General features: G+C 46.0%; 1 protein-coding gene across 4 annotated transcripts; it reads left to right on the top strand.

Moving 5' to 3' along the window:
- The first annotated feature begins 118 nt into the window (after positions 1–118).
- On the top strand, positions 119–27,468 carry VDAC1 (voltage dependent anion channel 1). Of its 4 annotated transcripts, none has more exons than XM_072841019.1 (9): positions 119–379; positions 12,422–12,494; positions 13,013–13,062; positions 14,350–14,502; positions 14,595–14,647; positions 18,585–18,812; positions 23,710–23,860; positions 25,499–25,556; positions 26,525–27,468. In XM_072841019.1, exons 2-9 carry the CDS (start codon positions 12,428–12,430, stop codon positions 26,614–26,616), a joined length of 852 nt encoding a protein of 283 aa, XP_072697120.1. In that variant the 5' UTR covers positions 119–379; positions 12,422–12,427; the 3' UTR covers positions 26,617–27,468. The 4 variants fall into 4 exon arrangements, with proteins under 4 accessions (XP_072697120.1, XP_072697121.1, XP_072697117.1 ...); XM_072841020.1 differs by having other exon boundaries at positions 128–247; XM_072841016.1 differs by lacking the exon at positions 119–379 and adding an exon at positions 893–1,007.
- The last annotated feature ends 352 nt before the right edge of the window (positions 27,469–27,820 follow it).

Raw genomic sequence — 27,820 nt, 5'->3', positions numbered from 1 at the left:
CAGGGGGTTTAGCGTGCTTAGACCAGAGACCCCTACAGAGCCCGGTGCACTTTGCACCGCCCCCGCCCCCCTCCCCCTCCCCCTCCCAACCCCATAAGCTGGTGCCCTTCTTCTCGGCATCCGGGCCCCATCGGAACACCAGTCAGTTGCCTTTTCCTCCTCCCGCTGCCCTCGGCCCAGCAGCCTGTCCTCTGGCCTCTGCCGCCGCCCCAGCCGCCTGCTCCTTTAATCGGCGCCACAGCTGGTGGTGAGCGAGCGTCCGGGTCCCGGAGCCCCTGCCTCCTCCACGGGCCCCGAGGCGCGGAGAACGAACGTTTGTTGGCGGAGGCCAAAGCCGCGCAGCCCCTCCGACCGGCCACGAGGCTCTGCGCAATTCTGGGTGACGGAGGCCGCCGGCTCGGGCGGGGCGGGGCGGGGCGGGGGCTCCCCGGGGGCCCGGGCTGGCTCCCGCCTCCCGTCTGCGCTCTCGGGCTCCCAGCGGGGGACGTTCTGCCGAAGCGCGGTTTGCTGTTTTCACTTCGCAAAAGCTCCGAAAATGGCCACTGGCAGTCTCGCTCCCGGGGAAAGTGCCTGCTACTCTGGAGCGCAAAAGCTCGGCGCACCCGGGTTGCTCGGCGCTTGGCCCTCGGCCGCCGCGGCCGGCACGCGTGTCCCCGCGCACGCACCCCTCGCGCGCCGCCTCGTCCCGCGCCGGGGCCCTCGCCGCCCCCCTCCGCGCGCCCGCACTCGCCCGGGGCACCGCGTCGGGGCAGGCGCCGAGGGCGCGCGGAGGGGGCGGCGGGCGCGGGCGCGGGCGCGGGGACCGGGCCCCGGCCTGGGCGGTGTCCGGGGCGGGCCCAGGGGCGGGGCTCGCGGGCCCGGGTGCGCAGGGTCGGGGCGGGTCCGCGCCGCCGCCGTCCGCGCCGCCCCGCCCCGCCCTCGGCCCGGCCGTGCGCTCGGTTCCTCGCGCAGCAGCCTCCGCGGTAGGTGCCGCCGAGCCCGCCGCCGAGCCCGCCGCCGCCCGCGAGGTAGGCACCTCGGCCGGGGACCCGCGCCCCGCAGGCGCCCGGGGGGGCGGGCCGGGCCGCGGGAGCTGAGCGGGAGGCGGTGGAGGGAGGAGCCGCGCGGACGGGGGGCCGAGGGCCGGGCCGGGCCGGGCCGGGCGGCGCGGGGGAGCGGAGCGGGGCGGGAGCGGGGCGGGAGCGGGGCGGGAGCGGGGCGCCCCGCGAGGGCCTGGGCGGGCAGCGGCGGGCGCAGCAGGCCTCGGCGGGCGGCCCGGGCGGGGAGCGGGCGGCCGGACGCCCCGGGGCGCCTGCGGCTGGGGCTCGAGCCTGCGGGGACCGCGGGGACCGCGGGCGGAAGGGCACGGGCCGCGCGTGAGGGCCCGGCCGGCTGCAGGTCTCGGTGACCTTTGCCGGCGGCGCCCTCTGGACCTGGGTCCCGCCCTCGCGGCCCGGCGGGGGACCGCCCGCCACCCACGCTCGCCGGGCTCGGCCCACGGACCGGCGCGGGCCATGCGGTGGCCGCGGGGATGAGCCGCTGTGATGACCGAGGCCCAGCCCGGCCCCGGCCCCGGCCCCCGCACCGGCCCCGGCCCCGCACGCCCTGCCCGGCCCGTGGGTGCACGCCCAGGGACGCTGGCGCCCGGCCTTGTCCGCGGGTCCTAGGCCTCTAGGGCCCGGGCGGTGGGCTAGGCCTTGGGAAGGGAGGCCCGGCGGGAGCGGGATGTGGCCTCCTTGGCCTCTGGAGCGCCTCCCGGTTTGTTTGCTCGTTCATTCACGGAGTGCGGCGGCGCCTTCACGAAACTGGCTCGGAGCCCTTGGATTTCCGGACTTGCAATCCCAGTGACTTGTCCAAGGTCACACTCAGCAGGCCTGAGTGCTCTCATCTGTAGAATAGGAGCAGTTACAGCTCTCCCTCGTTGGGTTTTTGGGAAGAATAAAATGAGTTGGTCAACACGAAGCCTTCAGGGGAAAGCTGGACAGCCTTGAGGCTTTTTGGGAGGATTTAGCCCATCCTCTGCAGACCATTTTACTCCACGTGGTGTTCTGGAAAGGGTTCAATAAACAGCCAGCTGCTGTTATTTTAAACATTATTACTAAGCACTTGTATACTGGGCACTGAGTAATTTTCAGGATAATTCATGAAAAATCCTTATAGAAGTTTATAGACAGACAAGGTCAGGCTGAAGCAGGAAGTTGCCTTTGGGTGCAGAGCTGAGGGAAGCCTAGCCTTGTTTGACCCATTCCCTTGACCAGCCTCACCTCTCTGGAGGAGATAGAGAATGGATCCCTCCTTTTCTGCATTCACTGTTGGCAAGGCCAGGGCAGACTGCCCAGGGCTTGCCTTGTTTCTCCAGCCCAGCTCTGGACTGAGTTCTACAGGGTTAGGCTTAAGCCTTATGCAGCTTTGTTTTCAGCGCCTGGGGTGGTGCCACTTGACCCACATTAGGTACTTGAGAAGGGTCTGTGGGGGCAAATGCAATCTTGCTTTTTATCCAAGAAGCAACTCACCCTTACTGAGAGAAGGATAGTTTTTACGATGGCAGCATGTGGCTTAGAGTAGGTGCTCATTAAGTATTTGTGAAATTATTGAATGGGCATATGTAGTGGATGCAGGCCCAGACCAGAGTTTCTTGATCTTGGACATCCTAAGGGACACACACTCATTCACTTCCAGCAAATACCCTTGCTTAGGAGAGAGTCACAGATATTTAAAGACTCGCAGTTGAATGTACAGCCCTGGAGCACTGAGATGCAGATCTGTTTCCTTTTTTTTTTTTTTTTTTAAGATTTTTAAATTTTATTTATTCATAGAGACAGAGAGAGAGGCAGAGACACAGGCAGAGGGAGAAGCGGGCTCCCTGCAGGGAGCCCGATGTGGGATTCAATCCTGGGTCTCCAGGATCACGACCCAGGCTGTAGGCGGTGCTAAACCACTGCGCCACCGGGGCTGCCCGCAGATCTGTTTCCTAATTTGAAATCTGCTTTAAACCTATTACCTTCGTTATGTGACTTTTTCACATCCTGTGGGAAACTTGTAGAACTGGTGTTTCTGGGCCTGCAGGGTGGTGGTGGTGGGGTGACCCCAGTGAGTCGGGATTCTCCTAAGGTTTTGGGCCTGGTGCTTTTCCTCTTTCTGATGAGTGGATTGGTAAAATGCTTGACCCTGGAGATTGTCCAGAGTAAAATTCTTGACCGTGGGGAGGGGGTAGTACTGCTCTTACTTGATTACTTAGTTTTATTTCTGTATTCTATTCTGTATGCAATAGGCAAGGGCTATCTGTAGACACAAATACAGTGGCTTAGGGGGACCATATAGTGATGAGTTGACTGTGGGCTGCTGGTCCTGCTGGGCAATAGGCAGATGTGGACAGTAACCTTCAGGCTGGTGCTAAGGAGAAACGCTGGCCCTCCACTTTTGCCTGTAAGATGTTCCCAAGGGACTGAAGTTCACTTGGTCCTTGATGGAATTTCTCATGGCCTACCCTCTTTGTTGGTGATGACTTTGTTGGCATGTGTGGTTGAGAGCCAGCTCAAATCTGCAGGCAGCCCCTCAGGGTACTCAGAGGGTCTGTGCCCTTGGGCTCCCTACAGACACTTTTTTTTTTTTTTTTTTTTTAATTTATTTTTTTTTATTGGTGTTCAATTTACTAACATACAGAATAACACCCAGTGCCCGTCACCCATTCACTCCCACCCCCCGCCCTCCTCCCCTTCTACCACCCCTAGTTCGTTTCCCAGAGTTAGCAGTCTTTACGTTCTCCTACAGACACTTCTGGTAGCCACTGAGGAAATGTGACCAGTGGGATCCTCCACCCGGCCTGGGCACAATCCTCCTTTTCATTGCTTGCTCTTAGTGGTGTGTGGGTGGGTATCTATATGCCCTTTACCCAGAACTGTGCTAGAAGGAGTCTCGGAGAGCACACTGAGTTCACAACACAGCTCTGACAGGAGCCCCCAGATCTAGTACAGGTCAAGTCAATGTCTTGTTCCTTAGTTTCTCCCCTGTGTGATCATCATCATCATCAAAATAGTCCTTAATTGAGGGCCTGCTCAGCACCCTCCTGGGGGCTTAACATGTGTTCTGTAACATTGAATCCACTATCCTGCAAGCCTTGGGAGAGAGGTACTATGGTTTGTTTCTTTTTCATGGGTCAGGAGGCTTGAGCACATATTTGGGATTCAGGGTTGTCTGGCTAGTTCCAGGGCTGGCAATTTTGTTTTTGTTTTTGTTTTGTTTTGCTTTTTTTGGTAGGGCTGGCAATTTTGCACTGAGGTTGCCACACCAAGGGGCCACTGGGATGAGCTAATAGATGTGAATGCATTTTGAATGGTAGGATTTGCTGTTCAGAGGGGAAGTGTTTTCTTTCCCACTAATCGGAGTGAACATGTGTATGGCTGGGCGTAGGCTAGCTGTCAGTGGATTGCAGTGGATCACAGTCCTGTGGAGTCATCCCTCTTTGTCGCAAGGACAGTGACCCTGGACATCTGTCAGGATTGAAAGGTCAGTTTTTCCTCGGGTGAGATAGGATGCATTCTAGGACCTACTGGGAGAATATTCAGCTAAACAGTCCCTCATTATGGTCAGGTAGAGAGTGGCCTTTTGATAACTTGCATTGCAAAGGTAATTATAATAAGAAATACATAAAATGTAAATCTCTAATAAAATACTATCTGGTTGTTGCATACCTCCCAGGCACTATTCACTGTATTAAGTATTTCATGTTACCCATCTAATTCAGTTCTCACAGTGATGCTGAGATAGGTACTCTTTCCCCATATTAGAACCTGAGAAAAGTGAGACTTTTCTTGCCCTGAGCCACGTATCCAGAGAGTTGTGAACTGGTACTGGAACTCAGGGCTGCTTGACTCCCAGATCTACCTGCCCAAGCACTATCTATTTTAACCCCACTGGATCAAGCCAGGCAGTAAGGCTCCAGGTAACTTGAGTCTGAGGCCACGCCGGAGCTCTGGGTGTGCATGGGACCTAAACCTCATGGGTGGGCAGGCAGGCAGGCAGGCAGGGTGTCCCCGGGTCAGTTACATTGTCTTGAGGATTCTGATGGAAGGCTGTGCTGGTGGTGGCCTACCTCCCGGGGTGTTTGAAAATAGAAGCAATGCCTAGGAAGCCGGGCTGCCCGGTGTGAGACTGTCGTGGAGTGGGAGGGAAGGACAGCTGTGCCGGAAACACAGACTTGGTACCAGAGCACACGATGTTGGTTTTGCCAGCATCCTATAGACCTAACAAGGGGCTGCCTTTTCCCTGAGAAAATGTGGGATGGGTATGTGTGTGGCAGCTTCTGATGGTGTGGGCCCAGTATGTTGGCTTTCAGAGCTGGGCTGGCCTCCTCCTGGGGAACTTGCTTTTCCTGGTCCCCAGGGTTAGGGGGAGGTGCTTTTGTTCTAATCCCTGGCTGGTCTGATGCTCCTCCTATATGCTGGCCCAGTTCTGCTCAGACAAACCACCTCTAATGCTGTTAAGAGAAACAGCAGAACCAAAGGCTTTCTTACAATTTTCCCTTTCTAAGGGAAATCCAGGACGGTGGTGATGGTGATGGAGGTGATTGCCATGTTAGTTGGGGTCCTTGCAGGAATCAGGTATGCACTTATGTGCAGTAATAATGAAGGGATCATTTGCCAAGATGTGAGCAGAGTGTGGAGCACCTGACAAGTGATGTGCTCCACACCACCTCCTCCCCCTCCCCACAACTTTGGGTCCTTTGGAACCTGGATAGGGCCCCTTGGCAGGAGCCATGGCCTTGGAAGATCATCAGTGCCCACCTAATGCCCAGCAGGGAGGGAGCTTGGGGAACGAGTGCCCCAGCCTCACTCTTCCATCTTTTGCTGGTGTCTCCTATTGGCCAAGAAAGACACTATTGTTAGCTCCATTTTATGGAGCAAAATGAGGCACTGAGAATATAAGTTCATCAGAGGTTTGTCCAAAATTATACAGCTAGTAAAGGCTGGTGCCAGTAGAACCTCTGCCAGACTCATAGTTCCTTCTAGTAGTCACTGTATCCTGCTGCCTGGGCACCCGGATAGGCTGGGAAATGCTGTAGCAGGGTGGCTCCTGGTGTTTAGGTCCTAGCTCTGTTGTACCCTTGCCCTTGAAGATAGTGTCTGTCAACCCATTGGCTGTAATGTTGCTCAGAAGACTTATCCTGACTAAGCCTCGAGGACTTAAGGCTACCCTGCTTCCTGTGTGAACCACTTCAGTGGTGGTTAGCTCTCTGAGGGTACCAGGGCTCCTGTGTCTGGATCCTTCTGCCTCTGCAGAGAAAAGTGCTGTCCTGCCTGTTTGCTAGGCTAGGAAAGGCTGAGAGGGAGGGAAGGAGGCTTTTGAACAAGTGGCTCAGGTGATTCTCATGTACACTAAAATTAGGAAACTGTCCAACTCCTGCCTCCTGGACAGGATGTCCAGAGCTACAGGTGGTCACCTGGGAGTAGAATGTGTCCCCTATAGGCCTTGCTTGTTAACTGTGACATCTCAGTGTGGTTTGCATCTGTTGTTGGAACCAGGATAGATACTTTCCACATGGCTTTTCCTTTTGGCTCCTCTATTGCAACAGCCATTTAGAACATGACTTATTGCGTCGTGTAGGCAAACATAGCTCAATTTCAGACACGTTGGCTGGATTTTTAAATTTCCTGTCCTTAAAAAAAATTATCATTGTATCCCAACAACTTAAATAATAAAGTGGAATAAACATTGAAAATCCTATTTTTAACTCTACTACCTCCATAAACCCCCTCTTCTTTCCAGAAGCAGCTCCCAGGCAGCCACAATTTACAGATGGGCTTGTAGCATTTCAACATGCCTTTCCATCATTCACAAATGTGTGAATATACAAATGTGTTTGTAAAAGGGTTTTCCTCTAATAACATGGAATTAACACATTGTCTGTGACTTGCTTTTTTCATTTAACTACAGCAGGGCCTTGAGCAACATGGGAGTTAGAGATGCTTACCCCCAAGCAGTCGAAAATCCTTGTATAAAGATTTTATCTATTAGAGAGAGAGAGAGAGAGGGCATAAACAAGGGGGAGCAGTAGGCAGAGGGAGAGGGAGAAGCAGGCTCCCCATGTATCAGGGAGCCTGATGCAGGGGCTCAATCTCAGGACCGTGGGATCATGATCTGAGCTGAAGGCAGCCACTTAACAGACTAAGCCACTCAGGCACCTCCTTGTATAACTTTTGACCTCTCCCTCATTTAACTATGAATAGCCTATTGTTAACTTGAAGCCTTACCAATAAGATATAGTCGATTAACTTATATTTTGTATGTTGCATATATTATATATATATTCTTACAGCAAACTAAGGTAGAGAAAAAATAATTAAGAAAATCATAAGAGAAAACACATTTATAGTACTATACTGTATTTATTGAAAAAAATCCACATATAAGTAGACTTGTTCAAATCCGTGTTGTTCAAAGATAGCTGTATATCAAAGATAGCTTTCTTTGCCACAATGCATAAATCCATCCTGTTCTTTCTACCACATAGTACTCCTTAGTTTGCACGTACTTTAATTTTTATTCATTCATGGGATGCCTGGGTGGCTCAGCAGTTGAGCATCTGCCTTTGGCTCAGGTCGTGATTCCAGGGTCCTGGGATCGAGTCCCGCATTGGGCTCCTTCTAGGGAGCCTGCTTCTCCCTCTGCCTCTCTCTCTCTCTCTGTGTGTATCTTTCATTAATAAATAAATAAAATCTTAAAAATTTTTTTTTTTATTCATTCATTTCCCTGTCGATGGACATTTAAGGTACTTCCAGCTTGTGTGTTAAAAGTAATGCTGCAGTGAGCATCCTCATGTACACATCTTTGGGTGCCTTGGGTGGGTTCCTAACAGCAGAATTGCCACGAGGTTGATATATGCCCGCTTAGACACAGGCCGGCAACTGTCTCCAGAGGGGCTGTACTGTACAAAGTACTTACACTTGGCGTGAATGGGAGTGGCCATTTTTCACACCAACAGTGGATGTTTTCACTTACAGTTTTGCCAATTTGTTTGTTGAGTGAGCCTCTCAAACACAGATATGTCATTCACTCTAAAGTGGCTCCCTGAGGCCCTTAGAATAAAGTCCATGCCTTGTTCCGAGGTCAGAAGAGGCAGTGATCACTTCCGCAGGCACGTAGTCTTGTCGGCTTGAGTTGAGCTCTCCTCAGGTCAAGGTGGGTGAAGAGGGTGCTGGTTGTGGGTCTCTCCACCCCCTGCTGCGGAGGGAGCTCTTACTGCCTGGTTTACATTGTCATTGACTTAGACCCTCTTGTTGGATACTAAGTTTCTATTTTTTTCCTCCTACTATAAAAATGCTTTCATGCTCTTTGCACATTTACTCATTAAACAGACATTTATATTGAATATCTGCTACGTGCTAGGGCTTGTCATCTTTGACACATAGCTTTTTACATATTTTGGATGAATTTAGGCGTGACAGGCTCTTGGATGCTTTGAGTTCAAGGGCGCAATTTGGGGGTAGGTGTGCATTGTGGGAGTGGTGGGGGCGCTGGGAGCAGAGCAGCCGTCACTGCTCGGCAACTGATGAGTCAAGGAAGCTATGTTCCCTCTAGGCGGAGGTTATGTAAGTGTTAGGCAGGCCATGCTGGGCGATATACTATCTCTAGGCTTTGAGCTTCCAGTAGGGCCTGGAGTTTCATTCCTCAACTGGAGTGGAGCTTGCGTAATCTGTTCAAGGTCAGCCAGGGAACGGTTGGGTAGGTAGGCTAGGCGGCAGTGGAGGGATACCAGGGACTCCTGTTGCCTGTTGTGGCTTACTTAGTCCTTGTCAAAGTTAGGTCTCCCCGGCCCAGGCCTGTCCATCCCTTGTGTCCCACATATCCTCGGGAACCATGACCCTGGGCTCTTTCTTGAAGCCTTCCCCAGGCAGACAACTAGGTTCCCGCCTTCCCCCAGGCAGCCTTCTGATTCCCATTTGTCCAGGGTCAGCTCTGTGTCAGAGTGCCCCATTTTGTGGTCAGCCTCCAGAGGATGGTCTCCTGAAGGCACATGGAGTGGATGTCACAGAGAGAGATGGTGAGCGATTTGGAGCTCACCAAATGTGGGTGGAGGTAGGGGCTAGGGCCAGAGTTCAGCCTTGGAGTCAGCACAGGCAGGATGTTAAGTGAAAAGGCAGGATACCTAGCTCTCTTCCCTCTGGTCCCGACCTGAGAAAACATGAATGGAAATCATTATTTCTACACTAAAAATTGTTTTTGCAGTGGGTGCTGAGAACTGTGTAAAAATGGGCATTTTCTGGGTGCTGTTGGCAGTTGTAAGAAAGCTGAGCTGTCTCAGGCCTTGCATGAATCCTCAGAAAATGCAGAAGGAGACTGGGCGGGGAAAGCGGAGGACTGCACCAAAAGCATAGGGGAAGCTACCTCTGCATGGCACACTGGGGCCTTTAGTGAGGGGGAGTCATCCTCTCGCCTTCCCTGGGTCCAGGAGTGGGCTTGGCTTCACTCAGATCCCGCACGTCTTCCCTGTAGCTGAGCTGGAGCTGCACAGAGAGCTTGGCCTGGTCCAGGCTCCCTCTGCGGTCCCCACTCCCTTGTCCTTCCATGGTAATCTCCTTAACGGCTGTGTACTTTAGGGCCATGTTTGCTGGCAGTGGAGTGTTTTTGGGCAGGTGGCTTTGCTTGTTGGGTTTTGGGGATTAGTAATGAGTGAGGGCATTTGGGGCACATTAAATGATGAGTGATCTGTCTTTTCACTGAGGGACAGACCAGTCCAGCTAGGAAAGCTGCCCATGTCTGGTGAGGTGGGTCCTAGAGGCAGCAGAGGGTACTTGGGAAGGCGCTGGACCCTGAGGTATGAGGGAGGGCTTAGCTGACCCAGAGACACTGGCACGGTCCTCCTTTTCCCCTCACCTGGGGGCTGCATTTGTGGCAGGGGAAGGGCAGCGCTGAAGATGGATGCTCAGTCTACTAATCCCTACTAGCATTGGCTGGGGTGGAGAGTGCTGTGGGCCCTTTGCTGAGATGTGCACATTTCCTGGGGGCTGCGTTGTCTCAGCCTTGACACATGGTTGTTTCATTGCTTCTCCTGGGAGGAGCCAGGGCCATCTGTGGCTGGAGCATGTTTATTTAGGCTGGGGGTATTCTGGTGCACGGTATTCTGGTCTGCCCCTGGGGTGGATGTGTCTGTGAGGTTTGCTTAGGGTGGGAGGGGAACAGGTCAGGAGAGGGGAGTCCCCAGACTTGAAACAGCCAATCAGGACAGCCTAAAATGGATCTTTCCCAGTGTTCTTTGTAGGCTGATGCAGACGTGGACTGAGCTATCCATGGTTCTAGCCGGATCACGTGCAAGAAATAACAAGAGCAACAAAAATAGGAGAGTGTAAACAGCTCACGGGGCTGCTCCACTCCACGCTGCTCTGACACAAAAGTGGGGTGAGGCAGAATTAGCAAAGCCTTTGAAAAAAGTAAAATAGGACTTGGACCACACTTTTGTAATTTCAAAATGTGGAAGTTTATACTTGCTTATTTTACAATATACTCCCTGCTTCTGTGGGCTTCATGCAATGTGTTGGAAGTTAAGGCTTAGGTCAGCAACGCAGCTTCCAGTTGTGATACTGTCCCCCTGGGGTCACTTGAACCACTTTTCATTGGGTTCCCGTTTACCAAGGGCATGCTGTGCAGGTGTTGATTTGTGTGACTACATACATATGTGGCTTCAGATGGGGTATATGCAGATTCAGTTTGGCGATTTAGGTACACTACATATTAAAATTAAAAAAAAATTATTTATTTATTCATGACAGACACAGCTTGAGAGAGAGAGGCAGAGACACAGGCAGAGGGAGAAGCAGGCTCCTTGCAGGGAGCCTGACGTGGGACTTGATCCCGGGTCTCCAGGATGAGGTCCTGGGCCGAAGGCAGCGCTAAACCACTGAGCCACCTGGGCTGCCCTATATTTTAAAAATTAGTGGAACCATTTATGAGTTTATTGAAATTCTGCTAATTAAGGCTAATGATTCTGGAAATGAGGAAGATGCAGGCTATGGTTGCTTTCTCATGGCTCCTCCTGGGTGGAGCACACTTGTATGTGCCATCCTGGATTTGGATTTTAATTTTATGTGTGTGATACATCACAGCAAAGCCTCTCAGGGATACATTGTGGTTCTTAGGGCAAAGGACTGTTTGAATTACTTGCCTTCCTTGATCACTGAGGTATTTAATAAATGCTTGTTGACTGATTTAGTGATATGCAACAATTTCAAGTAGTATTTTGATAGTTGATTTATTTATTTATTTAAAGATTTTTTATTTATTCATGACAGACACACAGAGAGAGGCAGAGACATAGGAGAGGGAAAAACAGGCTTCCTGTGGGGAGCCTGATGCAGGACCTGATCCCAGGATCCTGGGATCATGACCTGAGCCAAAGGCAGATGCTAAGCCTCTCAGGTGCCCCTGAGAGTTGGTTTTAAAAATAAAGTACCATTACAACTCAGTAAATGTCGGGATGCCTTGGTGGCTCAGCGGTTGAGTGTCTGTCTGCCTTTGCTCAGGGCATGATCCTGGAGACCGAGGATTGAGTCCCACATCGGGCTCCCTGCATGGAGCCTGCTTCTCCCTCTGCCTGTGTCTCTGCCTCTCTCTCCATGTCTCTCATGAATAAATAAATAAATAAATAAAATCTTTAAAAATAAAATAAAACAAATCAATAAATGTTTGTTTGAATTAATTTTTGAGGGGTGTGTGTAGTTTTATTTCCTTCCATATGAAAGTTGCCTAATTATTCAGTTTTACTGTATTCTCTATGAGGAATACGATTCTTAAAAAATGGGTTCCCCTGAAGGGCGCCTTCTTTTCCTTCTGCTGCCCCTGCTTGTGCTCTCTCTGTGTCTGTCAAATAAATAAATAAAATCTTGAAAAAAAAAGTAGGTTCTCCTGAAATGCAAAATCTTGTGAAAAGTTACATTCGTTCTGGCACATAGTAGGTAATCTGTAAGTATTTTGTTGAATGGATGAAATCAGAACCATATGGAGAATAGGTTGGCCTGACAAGCTCTGATTTCTATTCAGTGAATTTAATGTCTTAGTAGCCGACATTTTGTAAGAAGATATGTTTCATTGGCAAGAGCCCTGCAGTTCAGTGAAGTAGCTGGCTCATGAGAATGTGTCTTTGACAATTAATTCATTCAGCAAATATTTACTGACTCCTGCTATATTCTGGGCTTGTTTTCAGTCCTGGGGATGCCAAGGAGAAGTCTAAAGGCAGGCTGATATGCTGTCAACAAAAACTCATGGATGCCAGGAGAAGCACTAGAGCACAAGACTCCCGTGCTCCTGTGCACATCTGGGAGAATAAGGAGTCTGGACCTCTGTGCTGATGATTTTTATTGGTGGTTAATTATAGCTAATAATTTTTATTGGTGGAAAACTCATTTCCCTAATTACTAATGTATTTCTCCTGGTGATTCTTTTATTGTAGCAGAAGATGGCTGTGCCTCCCACGTATGCTGATCTTGGCAAATCTGCCAGGGACGTCTTCACTAAGGGTTATGGTGAGTGTGTGAGCTCGCAGACTGGGTTGGCACGTAGGGATTTTACCCACTGCATTTTGAAAGACGTAGGTCAGGTAGCTCTTAGAACTCTCATGTCAGGAAAAAAAGACAAGCTGTCTATGGCTAGTAAAGTAATTTTGGTTTGTGCACCCGGTAGGGGCAGGCTCATGAATTGCTACAGGCAAGTGGACATTCTGGTTTCCTCTCCCACGGGTTGGAGCAGCTCTTTGTATGCCACTGCAGCAGAGTGTGATTTCTAAATGTAGCCCATCCTTAGGCACGTGCTCGCGCTATCATGCATCTTTTCCTCACATTCTGTTGGGAGTACAGGTGAGGCTCGGGGGTGCCATGCCTTTCGGTGTGCCACTCTTTGGTGACACCCTGAGTTCCACACGTAGGCAGGCAGCAGCGGAGACAGGCTCCCTACACACTCATGGCATTTTGAAACAACAGAAGGGAGGCAGAGATGCTACTCGAGTTATTTAACCTGTTAATAGTCATTATCTTCTTTCTTTTAGGATTTGGCTTAATAAAACTTGACTTGAAAACAAAATCTGAGAATGGACTGGTAAGTTGTCTAACCGACATGGAGTATGCCTGTTTATTGTAGATCAGTAAATAACTTCCATGTCCTGGGTGGCAGAGCCAAATGAAAGGCCCTTTTTGATTGTGGCGGTTGTGGCTGTCACATTCATTGCATCTTCTATGGGATGGGTGGTTCAGGGGAACCCTGCCTGTAGGTCCCCAATTTAGCAGCTATTAATACTCATTGTTGTTTTCCTTGTTTATTACTTTAAAACAGACCTGTTTCGGGGCACCTGGGTGACTCAGTTGGTCATGATTTCAGGGTCCTGGGATCAAGCCCTGTAGTTTGCTCCATACTCCTTCTGCCCTCCCCCACCGCCCCTTGTGTACACTCTCTTTCTATCTCAAGTAAATAAATAAAAATCTGTAATAAAAAAAATTGACGTGTTCTTTTTTTGACCTGTTTTTAATGCCACAAAATTATTTTAAAAGTCTTAGTAGTTCCTTTTATTTTTTTTAAGATTTATTTATTTTAGAGAAAGAGTGTGTACACACGTGTGTGTACAAGCGAGGGAACTGCAGAGGGAGAGGAAGAGAATCTCAGAGAATCTCAAGCAGACACCCTGCTGAGCATGGATCCTGAAGACCCAGGGCTCCATCTGAAGACCAGGGGCTTGATCTTACGACCCTGAGATCCTGGCCTGAGCTAAAACCAAGAACTGGATGCTCAACTGACTGAGTACCCAGGCCTCTTTAGCAGTCCCTTTTAGATTGTGCATGTGGTAATTGTTAGAAGGAGGAAGTTTTGGGGTTGATCTACTGCAGTGTCATCTTTAGCTCAGTGCTGGAAGTAGGATAGAAGGGGGATTGCTTTCCTGTCTAGACCAAAGCATTACCAGGGAGGAAGGAAGCTGTCTCCTGACAAAGAATTCCCCATAAGAGTCCTTTAATCAACAGATTTCTTTAGCCCCATCTGTATTTAAATACTGAATTGAATTATAGGAATAGCTTTTGTTCCCATATATATATATATATTTTTCCATATATATATATATATTTTTAAGATTTTACTTATTCATGAGAGACACAGAGGCAGAGACATAGGCAGAGGGAGAAGCAGGCTCCCCTTGAGGAGCCCGATGTGGGACTCGATCCCAGGACTGAGGGATCATGCCCTGAGCTGAAGGCAGACACCCAACCACTAAGCCACCCAGGTGCCCCCTCCCCCCACCACATTCTTACATAAAGGAAAATGCATTCTGTTTAGGGTGGCATGATGTACCATGGCAGTGCTGGCATACAGGTTATGACTCTCTTTCTCCTTTTAAAGGAATTTACAAGTTCGGGTTCAGCCAACACTGAGACCACCAAAGTGACGGGCAGTCTGGAAACCAAGTACAGATGGACTGAATATGGTCTGACGTTTACAGAGAAATGGAACACTGACAACACTCTAGGCACAGAGATCACTGTGGAAGATCAGGTAATGGTCACCTGTGGAAAGACACATTTTTATTCATTGACATCTGTTGCCCTGCCTTTTGACTAAGCCTGGCAAATTTCTTTTCGGTTCAGCTTGCACGTGGACTGAAGCTGACCTTTGATTCATCCTTCTCACCAAACACAGGGTAAGAGTCTCGTGTGTTTTCTTAGCAAGGACGTTTAGCCATGTTGTGTAGTAAGGTTCTGTGCTGCCCACTGTGGTTCTCCTGGCCTTAGCTGTGGCCAGGCTTCAGGACTTGTGGTCTAGTAATGCTCTGTGTCATATGAATGAGGCTGCTGCTAATGCAAATGGCCAAGGCAATAGGGCAGCAGGCGATGTTTGGAAGCAGGGGTTAAGTGAACACTGTGCCCAGCCCCAGTTTTCAGGCTGGGAGGGCCCTCTCCTCAGCTTTCTGCTTAGGAGCAGGGAGGCTTCTAACTGAGGGTGGCTCTGGAGGCTGCTCTTTTCCTCTGTGACCCTCAGCCACAAAGCATTTAAGCTTTACAGTTATTGGGCTCATCAGGAGGCAAGATGGTGTGTTGGTTGCCTCAGCTCCTGAGTGCTTTTCAAAGTGGCTAGGAGAGGAAAACTTTCTTTTTTTCCTCCCTGCTTAGAACAGTGGGTCTCCTAAATCTGGGGGAGATTGTTTTGCATATCATTGACAGGCTCAAGGGCATATACTGAATTTCACTTTTTGGTTTTTAAACATTATAGTAAAATACACATATAAAATTAATCCTCCACAGTCTTTAAATGTACATTAAGTGGCATTATGAATTTCATCTTTTGCTGTTATATATTATTTCTTTTCTTCCCTTCTGAAAAATGTCTTTTGGAGGGAGGGTCTACTGAGTTCAGACCCTGCACTGCATGCAGGGTAACTGCAAAGAACTGGACACACAGGGCTTCTGTGTCTGGAGGTTATAGTTTTTTGTAACTTTGTTATGGATCACGTGAAGACCATTGGGCAGGAGCTGGATTTACTCTTTTTCATCTCTGCTGTAGTTTCTCCTGCAGCAGCATTGGTTTCTTGCTTGCCTACTTCCTCCCGGCACTTTGCCATGATGAGAGAGGTTACCCAGAGAAACCCTGTGATAGCATGAGGGGCAGGAGGATATACTCACATGCTTGAATTTGCTGCCTAGGATTTTGCCTGCTGCCCTGAGATGGCACACTTTGGAATTTGTAAGGTATTTCCTATTACCTTTGGGAGGTTTGCAGAGAAGTCTCTAGGTCCTATAGTAATACACATAAGAGGAATGCTTTTTTTTTTTTTTTAAATTAACTTTTTATTTTGAAATAGTTTTATAGTTAACATACACAGAAATGCTGCACAAATAGTGTATAGATTTCCCATATATCCTCAACTTAGCTTCTCCTAATGTTAACATCTTACATGATGACTATAACATGATCATCAGAACCAGGAAATTTATGTAGCTTTCATATAGTTAACTGATCTGTTGTCCTACTAATGTCTTATTTCTGGTCCATGATCCAGTTCAGGATACTAGATCGCATTTAGTTGTCAAATCTCTTTTGTCTCCTTTAATCTGGGCATTAGTTTTTCTTTCTCTTTCGTGACCTTGACAGTGTTAAAGAGGATTGGCCAATTATTTTGTAGAATCCTTCAATTTGGATTTGTTTGATGTTTCCTCATGGTGAAACTCAGATTATGCATTTTTGACAGCCACAGAAGTGATTTTTGTGTTGTGTCTGTCTTGGTGTGTGATACTAGGGCGTATATGTCAGTATGCCTCATTACCAGTGACATTAACTTTGATCACTTGATTAAAGTGCTGCTTGTGAGGTTTCTCTATGTAGCTATTTTTCTCTTTGTAAATAAGTATCTTGGGAGATTCTTTGAGACTCTGTAAATATTCTGTTTCTTATCCTTTGACTAAGAAAGTTAGTATCCATTAGTGATTCTTGCCTGCAACAATTATGTTTGGCAAGTGGTGATTTTCTCTTCCCATCATTCCTTCTGCATTTATTAATTGGGATTCTGCTGTGAGAAAGAGTTCTTTCTTTTTCTCCATTTATTTATTTAATCAATTATTTCTTTCAGCATGGATCCATTGACATTTTTTTTAAAGATTTTATTTATTCATGAGAAACACACACACACACACACACACACACACACACACAGGCGCAGAGACACAGGCAGAGGGAGAAGCAGGCTCCATACAGGGAGCCCGATGTGGGACTCTATCCTGGGACTCCAGGATAACGCCCTGGACCGAAGGCAAGCGCCAAACCACCCAGGGATCCCCATGACTCCTTTTTATTTTTTATTTTATGTATTTATTTATTTTTATTTTTATTTTTAAAAATATTTTATTTATTCATTCATGATAGACAGAGAGGGAGAGAGAGGCAGAGACACAGGCAGAGGGAGAAGCAGGCTCCATGCCGGGAGCCCGATGCGGGATTCGATCCCGGGACTCCAGGATCGCGCCCTGGGCCAAAGGCAGGCACTAAACCGCTGAGCCACCCAGGGATCCCCTCCCATGACTCCTTTTTAAATAAGCATAACCACAATATGATTACATTGTAACAAATAAGTTCCTTCATACTTTTAAATCTCTAGCCTGATCAGATTTACATGATTTTATTTTTTTACAGAATCAAAAGTTACCCATGCAAAATTGCAAAAATTGGTTCATATGGCCCTTAAATCTCATTAATTTTTAGATTTTCCTCCTCTTCCTTTTCCCCACTTGCAATTTATTGAAGTTGAAACTAGGTCATTTGTCCTATAAGATTACATACAGACTGCATTTTGCTGTTTGTGTCTCTGTGGTGCCATTTAACTTGTTCCTCTGTCTCCCTCATTTACTGTGAATTGGTAAGTCTAGAGGCTTCATTGCATTTAGGTTCCACTGGTGGGGGGGGGGGGTTGTAGAATATAAATGGTGCTGTATGCTTCTATGATTTGGACGTAGAAGGCCCAATTTGTTCTTTGTGTGTTAGTGTTATTCACAATTCATTAGAGGTCACAAACTGGTGATAATTCTACTTTAATCATTCATTCTTCAGGTATTAGCTAGAATATTGCAATAAAAAGAAACTTCTGATTAACTATTGGTTACTTTAAGATAGAGTTAGTGTAGGAAAGGTGGATTAAATGTTTGCCTCCTTTTTAATTTATTGTTTCAAAGTAACATATTGCTTTTCTAGTCTCTGAAGATGACTTAGGTATGTGTTTTAAGTGTATGAATGAATTCATAGATTTGAACATACTTGTTACATTTCAATCCATTGCTGGTATTGTTCTTAATAATGTCCTCTTGCCTCCCATGTTGACCTTTGGTAAAGGCAAGGTAATATGTTTGCAGGTGACATGACTCACCCATGTTTCCTGAATAGTAGGCACGATAGGCACTCACCTGGTCATATATGCAAAACTGGGATTAGCAGACAAGACCTGTGGACTTTTCCTGACTTGCAGGGACCTGGCCCCCATGACTGCAAGGCCTCCAGTTCATCTCAATACCCAGGTCTCTGAAATACATACTCATTGGGATCTCATGAATAATGAATTAAAAGCTATCAGTTATATTTATACTTAGAAGGATCTGGCTAGTGTTTGCTGGTTTATTTACTTACTAAGTGAGCCACAAAGTAAGAAAGTAACCATCTCCTTAAAAGTTGCCGTTGAGATTGCTGCCTTCATGACAGATACACCATATCTTTTTCATAGACTTGGAGGATAGCAAAGAAACATCTGTTTCATAATTACATGGTGGCACTCTCCCTAATAAATGCCTGTGTAAATCATTACATTAAGCATAGGGAGAGGTTAGTAAAAGACAATTACTTAGTGCTTTTTCCCCCCAAGCTTTTCCAGGCTGTGTTCTCACTTCATTATTATGGCATTTCTGCAGACTGGATTCTGGTTGGAGAGTTTGTGTTCTGCCGTTAGAGCGCAGCAGCTGCATAAGGAAGATCTGGGCCCTGACTTGGCCCTGCATCTCTGTATATAAACTGGGATTAAATTTTTTTTTTTTAAATTTCTTGGTATGCAAGGTAAGTTAGTAAGTTAGTTTGTGTTCTTAATCCAATTTCTTTTTCTTCAGGAAAAAAAATGCTAAAATCAAGACAGGGTATAAGCGGGAGCACATCAACCTGGGCTGTGACGTGGATTTTGACATTGCTGGTCCTTCCATCCGGGGTGCTTTGGTGCTGGGCTATGAGGGCTGGCTGGCTGGCTACCAGATGAATTTTGAGACTGCAAAGTCCCGAGTGACCCAGAGCAACTTTGCAGTTGGCTACAAGACCGACGAATTCCAGCTCCATACTAACGTGTAAGTGTACATGAGTGTGGTGTGTGAGTTTGTGTAGAAGAGAAATTGCTTTTCAAGCTCAATTTTTTTTTTTTTTAAGATTTTATTTATTTATTGATGAGAGCCACAGAGAAAGGTAGAGACATAGGGAGAGGGAGAAGCAGGCTTCCTGCAGGGAACCCAATGTGGGACTTGATCCCAGGACCCCAGGATCACCACCTAAGCCGAAGGGAGATGCTTAACCACTAAGCTACCCAGGTGCCCCCAAGCTCAATTTTAAATTACTTTAATATGAGTGTATTCATTTTTTTTTTTAAGTGAGTATATTCAAATCAGATGAACCAAATGGCCTTCTGGTATTTTTCTGTTTCCCACCTGCTCATCTCCAGAAGTGGCTTAGAGTCTTTCTGTTCTAGAGATGGTCAGTGTTGTAACTGGTACACATAGAATGACTGATCAGTTACAGCAGTGGCATGATGTCTGTCCAGAGGAGTGTCCCTTCCCTGCTAGTGTCCTTTAGTGGACATTAGAGCACCTTTCAGTTTTAGTAACAAAGTGGTGGGGAAAGGTGCTGCTCTCTTTCTCTGTATGATGCCTAAGATCAGGTGGCTGTGCTTAATGAAATGCAGATCTGAGAGACAGGTTAGGGGATGATGATCTTGGTTGCATACGGTGTCTTCTCTACATGGCATAGCATGCCCATTTTATTAATGACTGGACAGTATGGTGAAGGGGCAGATTAGGTTAGAGAGCCCCTTGTAATCAAATTTGGGAGTTCAAGTGGAGTGCTGCTGATTTAGGTAAATGGAAATGCACTTTTTGTTTTTTAAAGATTTTATTCATTTGACAGAGAGAGCACAAGCAGGCGGAGGGTCAGAGGGAGAGGGAGAAGCAGGTTCCCTGCTGAACAGAGAGCCAGATGTGAGGCTTGATCCCAGGACCCTGGGATCATGACCCTGAGGTGAAGGCAGGCGCTTAACTGATTGAGCCACCTGGGCACCCTGGAAATGCACCTTTAAGTCTAAAATCACCATAGGCAGGAGGTACCTGTGGCATGAGTAGGGGACAACTTTACCAGTTTTCTTTCTTTCCACTAGAGGTCACTAAAGAAGTGACTTAAAGACAAGGAAGGGATACTAATATCTTAACATTTCCATTTATAAACTTTTTTGAGGAGTTTTTTTTTTTTAAGATTTTATTTATTTATTTGAAAGAGAGAGAGAGAGACAGCAGCAGAGAGCAGGAGCTGGGGGATCAGAGGGAGAGAGAAAAGCAGACTCCCCGCTGAGCAGGGAGCCCGACATGAGGTTTGATTCCAGGACCCCAAGATCACAACCCAAGCTGAAGGCAGACACTAACCAACTGAGCCACCCAGGCACCATGAGGAATTTTTATTTATTTTAAAAGTTTTAATTTTTAAAATATTATTTATTTATTTATTCATGAGAAACACACAGAGAGAGGCAGAGACACAGGCAGAGAGAGAAGCAGGCTGCCCATGGGGAGCCTGATGCGGGACTTGGTCCCAGGACCCCAGGATCATGACTTGAGCCAAAGGCAGCTGCTCAACCACTGAGCCACCCAGGTGTCATGAGGAATTTTTATACAGTAGTTCCCCCATATTTGCCATTTCACTTTCCACAATGTCAGTTATCCATTTTCAACCACAGTCTAGAAGTAGATGATCCTCCTTCTGATGTATTGTCAAGAGATCAGTAGTAGCCTGACGCTATGTCACATGTCTTTGTCATTCACCTAAAATTTATCCCATCATGTAGGTGTTTTATCATTCACAACATCCTAAGAAGATTGTATATACTCTGAGGCGCCTGGGTGGCTCAGTTGGTTAAGCATCCAAATCTTGATTTTGGCTCAGGTCATAATCTTAGGATCATGAGATGGAGCCCCGTGTCGGGCTCCATGCTGGGCATGGAAGCTGCTTGAGATTCTCTCTGCTTCTCCCTCTGCTCCTCCTTATACCTCCCTCTCTAAAAACAAAACAAAACAAAACAAAAACCACCAACAAAAAAACCCCCCAAAACCAAAGACGGGGATATACAGCGCAATAAGATATTTTGTGAGACAGAGAGACCACATTTATAGAACTTTGAGTACAGTATATTGTTATAATTGTTCTATTTTATTCAAAAATTGTTATTGTTGCTAATCTCTTACTATGTCTAATTTATAAATTAAATTTATCATAGGTATGTATGTATAGTAGAGAACAGTAAGTTTAGGCTTCAGTACTATCTGTGGTTTCAGACATCCATTTGCGATCTTGCAACATATCCTCTTCAGATAAGGGAGGACCACTGTAATTAATATAACGGAATTAACGTAATAGATATATTAATGGAGTAATTTTTGAGTTTTTTTAAAACAAGAGAGTCCCATGAAAACCATAGTGAAGGATAGTCTAGGGTTTCCTAGGTTGGGGGTGGGAGTGTGTGACCACAAAGGGGTGGTATGAGATTTGGGGCGGGGGGCAGATAGAATTGTTCTGTATCCTGATTGTAGTGGTCACACAGATCTTGTACATGTGTTAAAATCCGTAGAAATATACACCAAAGGAGTACCTGGGTGGCTCAACAGGTTAAGCATCTGCCTTCAGCTCATGTCATGATCTTAGGGTCCTGGGATGGAGCCTCTCTAGGGCTCCCTGCTCAGAGGGGAGCCTGCTTCTCTCTCTCCCCTTGCCTGCTGCTCCCTCTGCTTGTGTGCTCACTCTTTCTCTGTCAAATAAATGAATAAAATCTTAAAAAAATATATACCAAAAAAGGTAAAAAAGATGGGTAAATTAAAAAAAAGTAACATACAAAAATGTCACGGGAAAAACAGTACAAGCAATAGAAAGATTTGTTAAGTTAGAATTTTTGTTTTATTTTGTTTTGTTTTTTTAACATTTTATTTATTCATGAGAGACACACAAAGAGAGGCAGAGACACCGGCAGAGGGAGATGCAGGCTCCCCACAGGGAGCCTGATGCAGGACTGGATCCTGGCACTGCAGGATCACACCCTGAGCCGAAGGCAGATGCTCAAAACACTGAGCTACCCGAAGTTAGAATTTTGACTGAAATGGAAAGACCTTCTTTGGTTTGGAATTGGAAATTGGCATCAGTTCTAGGAATAACAATGACTGTTAGCTGTTTTCCCCACATACCTGAGCCTCACATACCTGATTTTTAATAAGTGGACATGGTTTATTTTTAGCTGGCGTGGAAACAGCTGACACAGCTAATCTGGGTTGCTCTGGTGCTTGTGGAGGCCCCAATGTGTAATAGACGCTCTTTGTGCTTTTTTTTTTTTCTTTGTGCTTTATATAGATGAATTGGAACAATGAATTCCCTCCGTTTAGGGTTTTGAGAGCTCAGTACAGGAAGATGGCCGTGTTGCTGGTTTTAGAGTTTACTGAAAAAACAAGTTTTTTAGACAAACATGTGAGGCCCCCAAATTTTCCCATTTTAGTTATACTAAAGTCACTTATAAATCTGTTATTTGTGACAAGCTGCTGTTTTGTAGCATACTCAGTTTTTCTGAAGAAGTTAGGATTCCGTGTGAATTGGGGTTGCCTGGGCTCAACCTGTACTTTCTGGAAGCACAACGTCTATGTGGTTGAATTCCAGGGGAACATTTCAGCATTTAGAATGTATTTATGAGCATCTACTTCAGGGAGAGTGTATTGGTGAGGAGTAGAATTTGCAATGAATCAGTAACTATTTGTCCTTGGATTAGTGAGTGACTTCTAAGCTCTTTGCTGAATTCCAAAGCACATGGGCTTTGCCTTTACTAGTTTCCCTTCCCTTCCCTTCCCTTCCCTTCCCTTCCCTTCCCTTCCCTTCCCTTCCCTTCCCTTCCCTTCCCTTCCCTTCCCTTCCCTTCCCTTCCCTTTCCTTCTTTAAGATTTTATTTATTTATTCATGAGAGACACACACACAGAGAGAGAGAGAGGCAGAGACACAAGCAGGCTCCATGCAGGGAGCCCGACACGGGACTTGATCCCAGGTCTCCAGGATCACACCCCAGGCCGAAGGCAGCGCTAAACCGCTGAGCCACTGGGGCTGCCCTCTTTACCAGTTTCTGATGACGTTTCTACTTGAAACACCCAAGACGATGAGGCACAACTCTGAGATTGTTTCATGTTAAAAATATAAGGAGGGGAGGGGGATATCTTCAGAGGCTGGAGTCAATATGGGGTGTTTGGAAGAGAGGAAGGAGTTTGTCCCAGTTGGGTTTCATTCCATTTTTGAAAGCTAGAAACATTTTGTAAGCACCAAGTAGCTCCCTTTCATCCATCAGAACTGTAGAGATAGTGCGGTTTGCGCTAAGAGTTTTGCATAAGTAGAGGAGTTTGAGTTTCAGGTTAAGCTCTTTTGTAATTGCTGGTCCTCTGAGGGACCGGGTCACTTTTGGCTGTGTCTACACAGCAGTGGCTGCAGCTGGTGGTGCTAAGGGCTGTAACTTGCCATCTGAAGAATACTAGAGGCCCAGTCTTTCTTACCATTTCTGGCTGTGTTCTCTTCTCAATTGCTTCTGCTTCCTTACCATTGTTATTTATAGTCACTTTTATAAAAGTAATAACATCAGCAGCAGCAAAAAAGAAAAATTTCCCAGAATCCCAATGTCTTACTTGCTGGTTTTATTTAAAGAATATTTTGGAAGCAAACCTCCAAAGTTCCATGCATCCTGAGCTTCCTGCCCTTTGGTGTTCCTAGTGATGGTTCAAATAGCCTTTCCCTTCCTTTGAACCTTCCCAATGCTGGTGTCTGTTCTATTCCTGTCAGGCTTTTCCCTAATTTGGTACCTGCTTTGTGTCAGCTTTGGTCCATTTATAGCATCCCTGCCCTCTGTTAGACTTGGACAGCTGTGCCTGGTTCTAGCCAGTCTTTGGGCATCTGTGCTATGCTTGTTTGCAGAAATGATGGGACAGAGTTTGGTGGCTCCATTTATCAGAAGGTGAACAAGAAGTTAGAGACCGCTGTCAATCTGGCCTGGACAGCAGGAAATAGTAACACTCGCTTTGGAATAGCGGCCAAGTATCAGATTGACCCCGATGCCTGCTTCTCGGTGAGTACCTGTGGAATCATGCATTGCCCAGGCTCCACCTGAAGGTTGGGTTGCAATCACTCTGGAGGGCTGGGATTCTGTGCTTGGGCTAGAAATTTTCTCCCTGTGGAAAGAGTTTGAAATGAGGAAAGTGATAACAGTAATAGCACTCACTGTGCATGCCAGGCACTGTGTGCAGCCCATTATAGGTGGGTTACTGTGTTTAATTCTTACACAACCTATTTGAGATAGGTGCCTTAAAAAAAAAAAAAAAATCATCCCAACCCTGTTTTCACAAATGAGGAACTGAAAATTCAGAGAGGTCAAAGGCAGATGGGGCAGACAGTCGGTAAACACTGAGGTCTGGACTTGATGGTTTGCTGGGGAGCCTCTTCGTCTAATCAGCCCTTATTCCACCTGCAGACTGTAAAGGGGTTACCTTGAACCTTAAGGTTTTAAATGTTCATTTTCCTTCTCATTTTTCATTCTCTTGCCCTGCTTCTGTATTGGATATTAAGAAACCAGACCCTGGCATTTAGCAATTGCTGTATGGTTTTTGCATTAAATCCTGTTCAGCTCATCTCTTTTGTCACAGGGCATTACTAGCTGCATCCTTTTTGGAGTGGAATGAGGAAATCTCATGTTACGGGATGGTGCTTGTGTAATTTACAAACAGCCCATTTGAAGTCTGAAATGGAAACTGAATCTGGCTCCCTGAGTGTTAAGTGCCTTAGGAAAAGGGGCCTTAGTAATTAGATGGTATAAGCAAAAAGGAACAGCCAGATGGGGCACTCACTCACTCACTACTGGGAGATCTTCCTTCCCCCTGCTTTGTTCTTTCTCATGGGGGTTGTCAGGTTGAAAACATGTACCTTGGCAGCCTCAGCTTTTTCCAGGACTTGGTGTTCTCATGACTTGAGATTGCTGTGCTCCTGACCTCTCTTTATTTCACCAGAAAGGGGCCAGGGAGAGGCCCTACAACTCAGGCAGAAGAGTGAGGGCAAAATTATTATTGACTCAACTGCTTTATTGAATTAATTATTAATCAGCATTCACTAAGTGCTGAAATTTAAGTGACTGGCAAAGTCATTCTTTTGCTCCAGCATACATTTTAAATTCAGGCATGGCAGTGCCAAACCTTCTTCATGTCCATATGATTTTTGCTTGCTTTTTTCATGAAGGGAAAATTCTAACAATGCTATGCCTTAAAAAACAAACAAACAAAAAACCCCCTCAAAACCCCATCTGGCATTTGCTGTTTTCCCTTATCCTAATTAAATAGATCTTGAAGAAGTCTTCCATATAAGAAAGATTTCTATTTCTCTGGCCACAAATGAAAGTGTCTTCACCTGTTACAAATTCAGACCTACTCAGTATAAATGAAATTGGGCATTCATACCTTCAGGAATCAAATTTAAATAATAACTTCCTTTTAATTGATAGTTGTGTTGACTCTTTGAGTTTCTTTTCTGAGACTTAGCTCTCAGATTTTATATATTTCATGTTGACTTGAATGAATCCCATAAAAAAAGTTGTCATAAAGATAGAGAATTTGATCCTGAAGTCCAGAGTTGGTTGTTACAAAGCTTTTACTCATTTTGGAGAAGGAAACATAAAGTACTTAACGGTTTCACTGTGTCTTATCTTTTCCTTGACTAGGCTAAAGTGAACAACTCCAGCCTGATAGGTTTAGGATACACTCAGACCCTAAAGCCAGGTATGTGTTGCTTGTGAAAATGAGTGAGATTAATTATTTACTTTAAAGAAAATTAGGGTGCTGGTTTGCTGCTTTATGTTACTGCTTATATAATGCCTGTCTTGTAAATTTTAAATGAGTGTATATAAGGTTTTTATAATGAAATGTTTATAAAAGGTTATAGACATTATAAGACATTTGGAAACTAGAAGTAGTAAATAGGAGAAAAAAGGTCAAGGCTAACGTACATTATACTTTTGGTTATTTTTTTCCATCTGTTTTTCCAGTGTATTCATCATGCTCGATACTTATTTCCAGCAGGTTCTTAAAATTAGCACATAGATCATCCTTATTGTATAACTTGTGCAGGTTTCCTTTGCACGATTGGCTAGACCAGTCCCTTGTGTATTAGAACTACAGGAGATGGTACCACCTTGGGGTTAGTTTCATCATGTTGGGTCTTTGAACTCTAGAAATCTAAGATTATCTGATGGCAAAATCAAGCTATTGTAGGGAAAATACCAATTAGTTGTGTGCATGTGTGTGTGTGTTTGTGTGTACACTGAGTGTGAGGCCTTGGAGTCTGATTCATGGTTGGGTTTCATTTCAAGGTATTTTTGCTGAAGAAGTTTACTGCATGGTGCCAGTGGTAGAGAGGTTATTGTAGCAGGGGGCGATGAGAGGACAAAAGAAAGTGGACTCCCTAAAGTGGGTTTGGGTGGGCTGTGGAATAATAATTGGTGTTTTATAAGCTCCTTCTAGGCTATCAATTAATCAGTCAGATGGTGTTCAGTAACAGGGATTGATGGGCCATGTGGTTTGGCCTTGCTGATCACACACAGCCAAAGCAGGTTCTGAAATTGCTGTGGTCTTGCCAGTGTGCTTTGGCATGCCTCCATGTGTTAACCTGTCTTCTATGTGTTGATATTTCTTATATTTTCTCTCCTCCATTCCTCCCTCTTTCCTCTCCCCGATTCTTCCCCCTGCAGGTATCAAACTGACGCTATCGGCTCTGCTGGATGGCAAGAATGTCAATGCTGGCGGCCACAAGCTTGGTCTAGGACTGGAGTTTCAGGCGTAAATGGATACTGTACAATCATTTAATTTTAAACTATTTTGAGCATAGCTACCTTCAGAATTTAGTGTACCTTTTAATGTTGTATGTCTGGGATGCAAGTATTGCTAAATATCATGTTAGACCTCCAGGTTAAAGATGATTGAGCTTTAAAGTGTTACCCTTTCAGAGGTACAGAAGAAACCCAATTCCATGAAAAGTCCTTTCAGCTGTAGACTTGGGGGGACCTTGGTGGCCCCTCTAGAGAGTTCAGGTTTCTTTTTTATCTAGAAATGGCTGCAAGTGGAAGCTGATAATTTGTAGGCACTTTGTTAATTGATATTGAGTCAATGAATGAAATGATGAATTCTTGAGAATTGAACTTTGGTTTCCTACCCGAATGAAGGAGAGGCTCATTGATGGTGTGTACAAACTCATTGAAAGAGATTTTTTTTAGACAGATTTTCATGACCTGTTTCCACCCACTCCATCACCTCTTTTACACCAAAAGTAGTCTGCAGGGCGTGATAGCTGTTTCTTTTGTGCCATTTTGGGGTGGAGAAGGTGGATGTGATTAAGCCAATAATTCAGGACTTAATTCCCTCTCATGTTGTGGTTTTCTACCCTTGCACCAGAGTATGAAATAGCTTCTAAGAGTCCCAGCTCTAAGCTGGGAAGAGTCTCTGTGACTGTAATCACGTTGTGACAACACTCGGAATAAAAATTGGACTTGTTATATTCTCACTACTCAGTTTATTTTTTAGCAGTTTAATGGGTACATTTTAGAGTCTTCCATTTTGTGTGGAATTAGATCATCCCCTTCAAATGCTGTAATTAACATCACTTAAAGTAAAACTTGAATAAAATATTGAAACCTCATTCTTCTGTTGTCTTTATTAATAAAGGGGTAAATGGGGCATTTGTTTGACATTTGTGTTTGCTTGCACTGTGTGTGTGTCAGAGAGATTTTTAGTTTTCTGTTGTTGCATAACACATTAGCCAAATTTAGTTGCTTAAAACAACACTCAATTATTTATTTCACAGGCTTGTAGGTCAGAAGTCTAGCACAGTATGGCTGGGTTCTCTGTTAAGATTCTCACTATCCTGAAATTAGGATGTCTGCCAGGCTGTGTTCTCGTCTGGAGACAAGAGCCCTCTTCCAAGCTCATGTGGTTGTGGCAGGATTCAACTCTTTTAGGTTATAGGATAACGATCCCTATTTCCTTGCTGG

Source organism: Canis lupus, chromosome 10 (assembly GCF_048164855.1).
Source record: "Canis lupus baileyi chromosome 10, mCanLup2.hap1, whole genome shotgun sequence".
In the NCBI taxonomy this organism is placed as follows: Eukaryota; Metazoa; Chordata; class Mammalia; order Carnivora; family Canidae; genus Canis; species Canis lupus.
The sequence above is the reverse complement of the archived record's forward strand: the minus strand, read 5'-3'. Positions and strand labels throughout refer to the sequence as shown.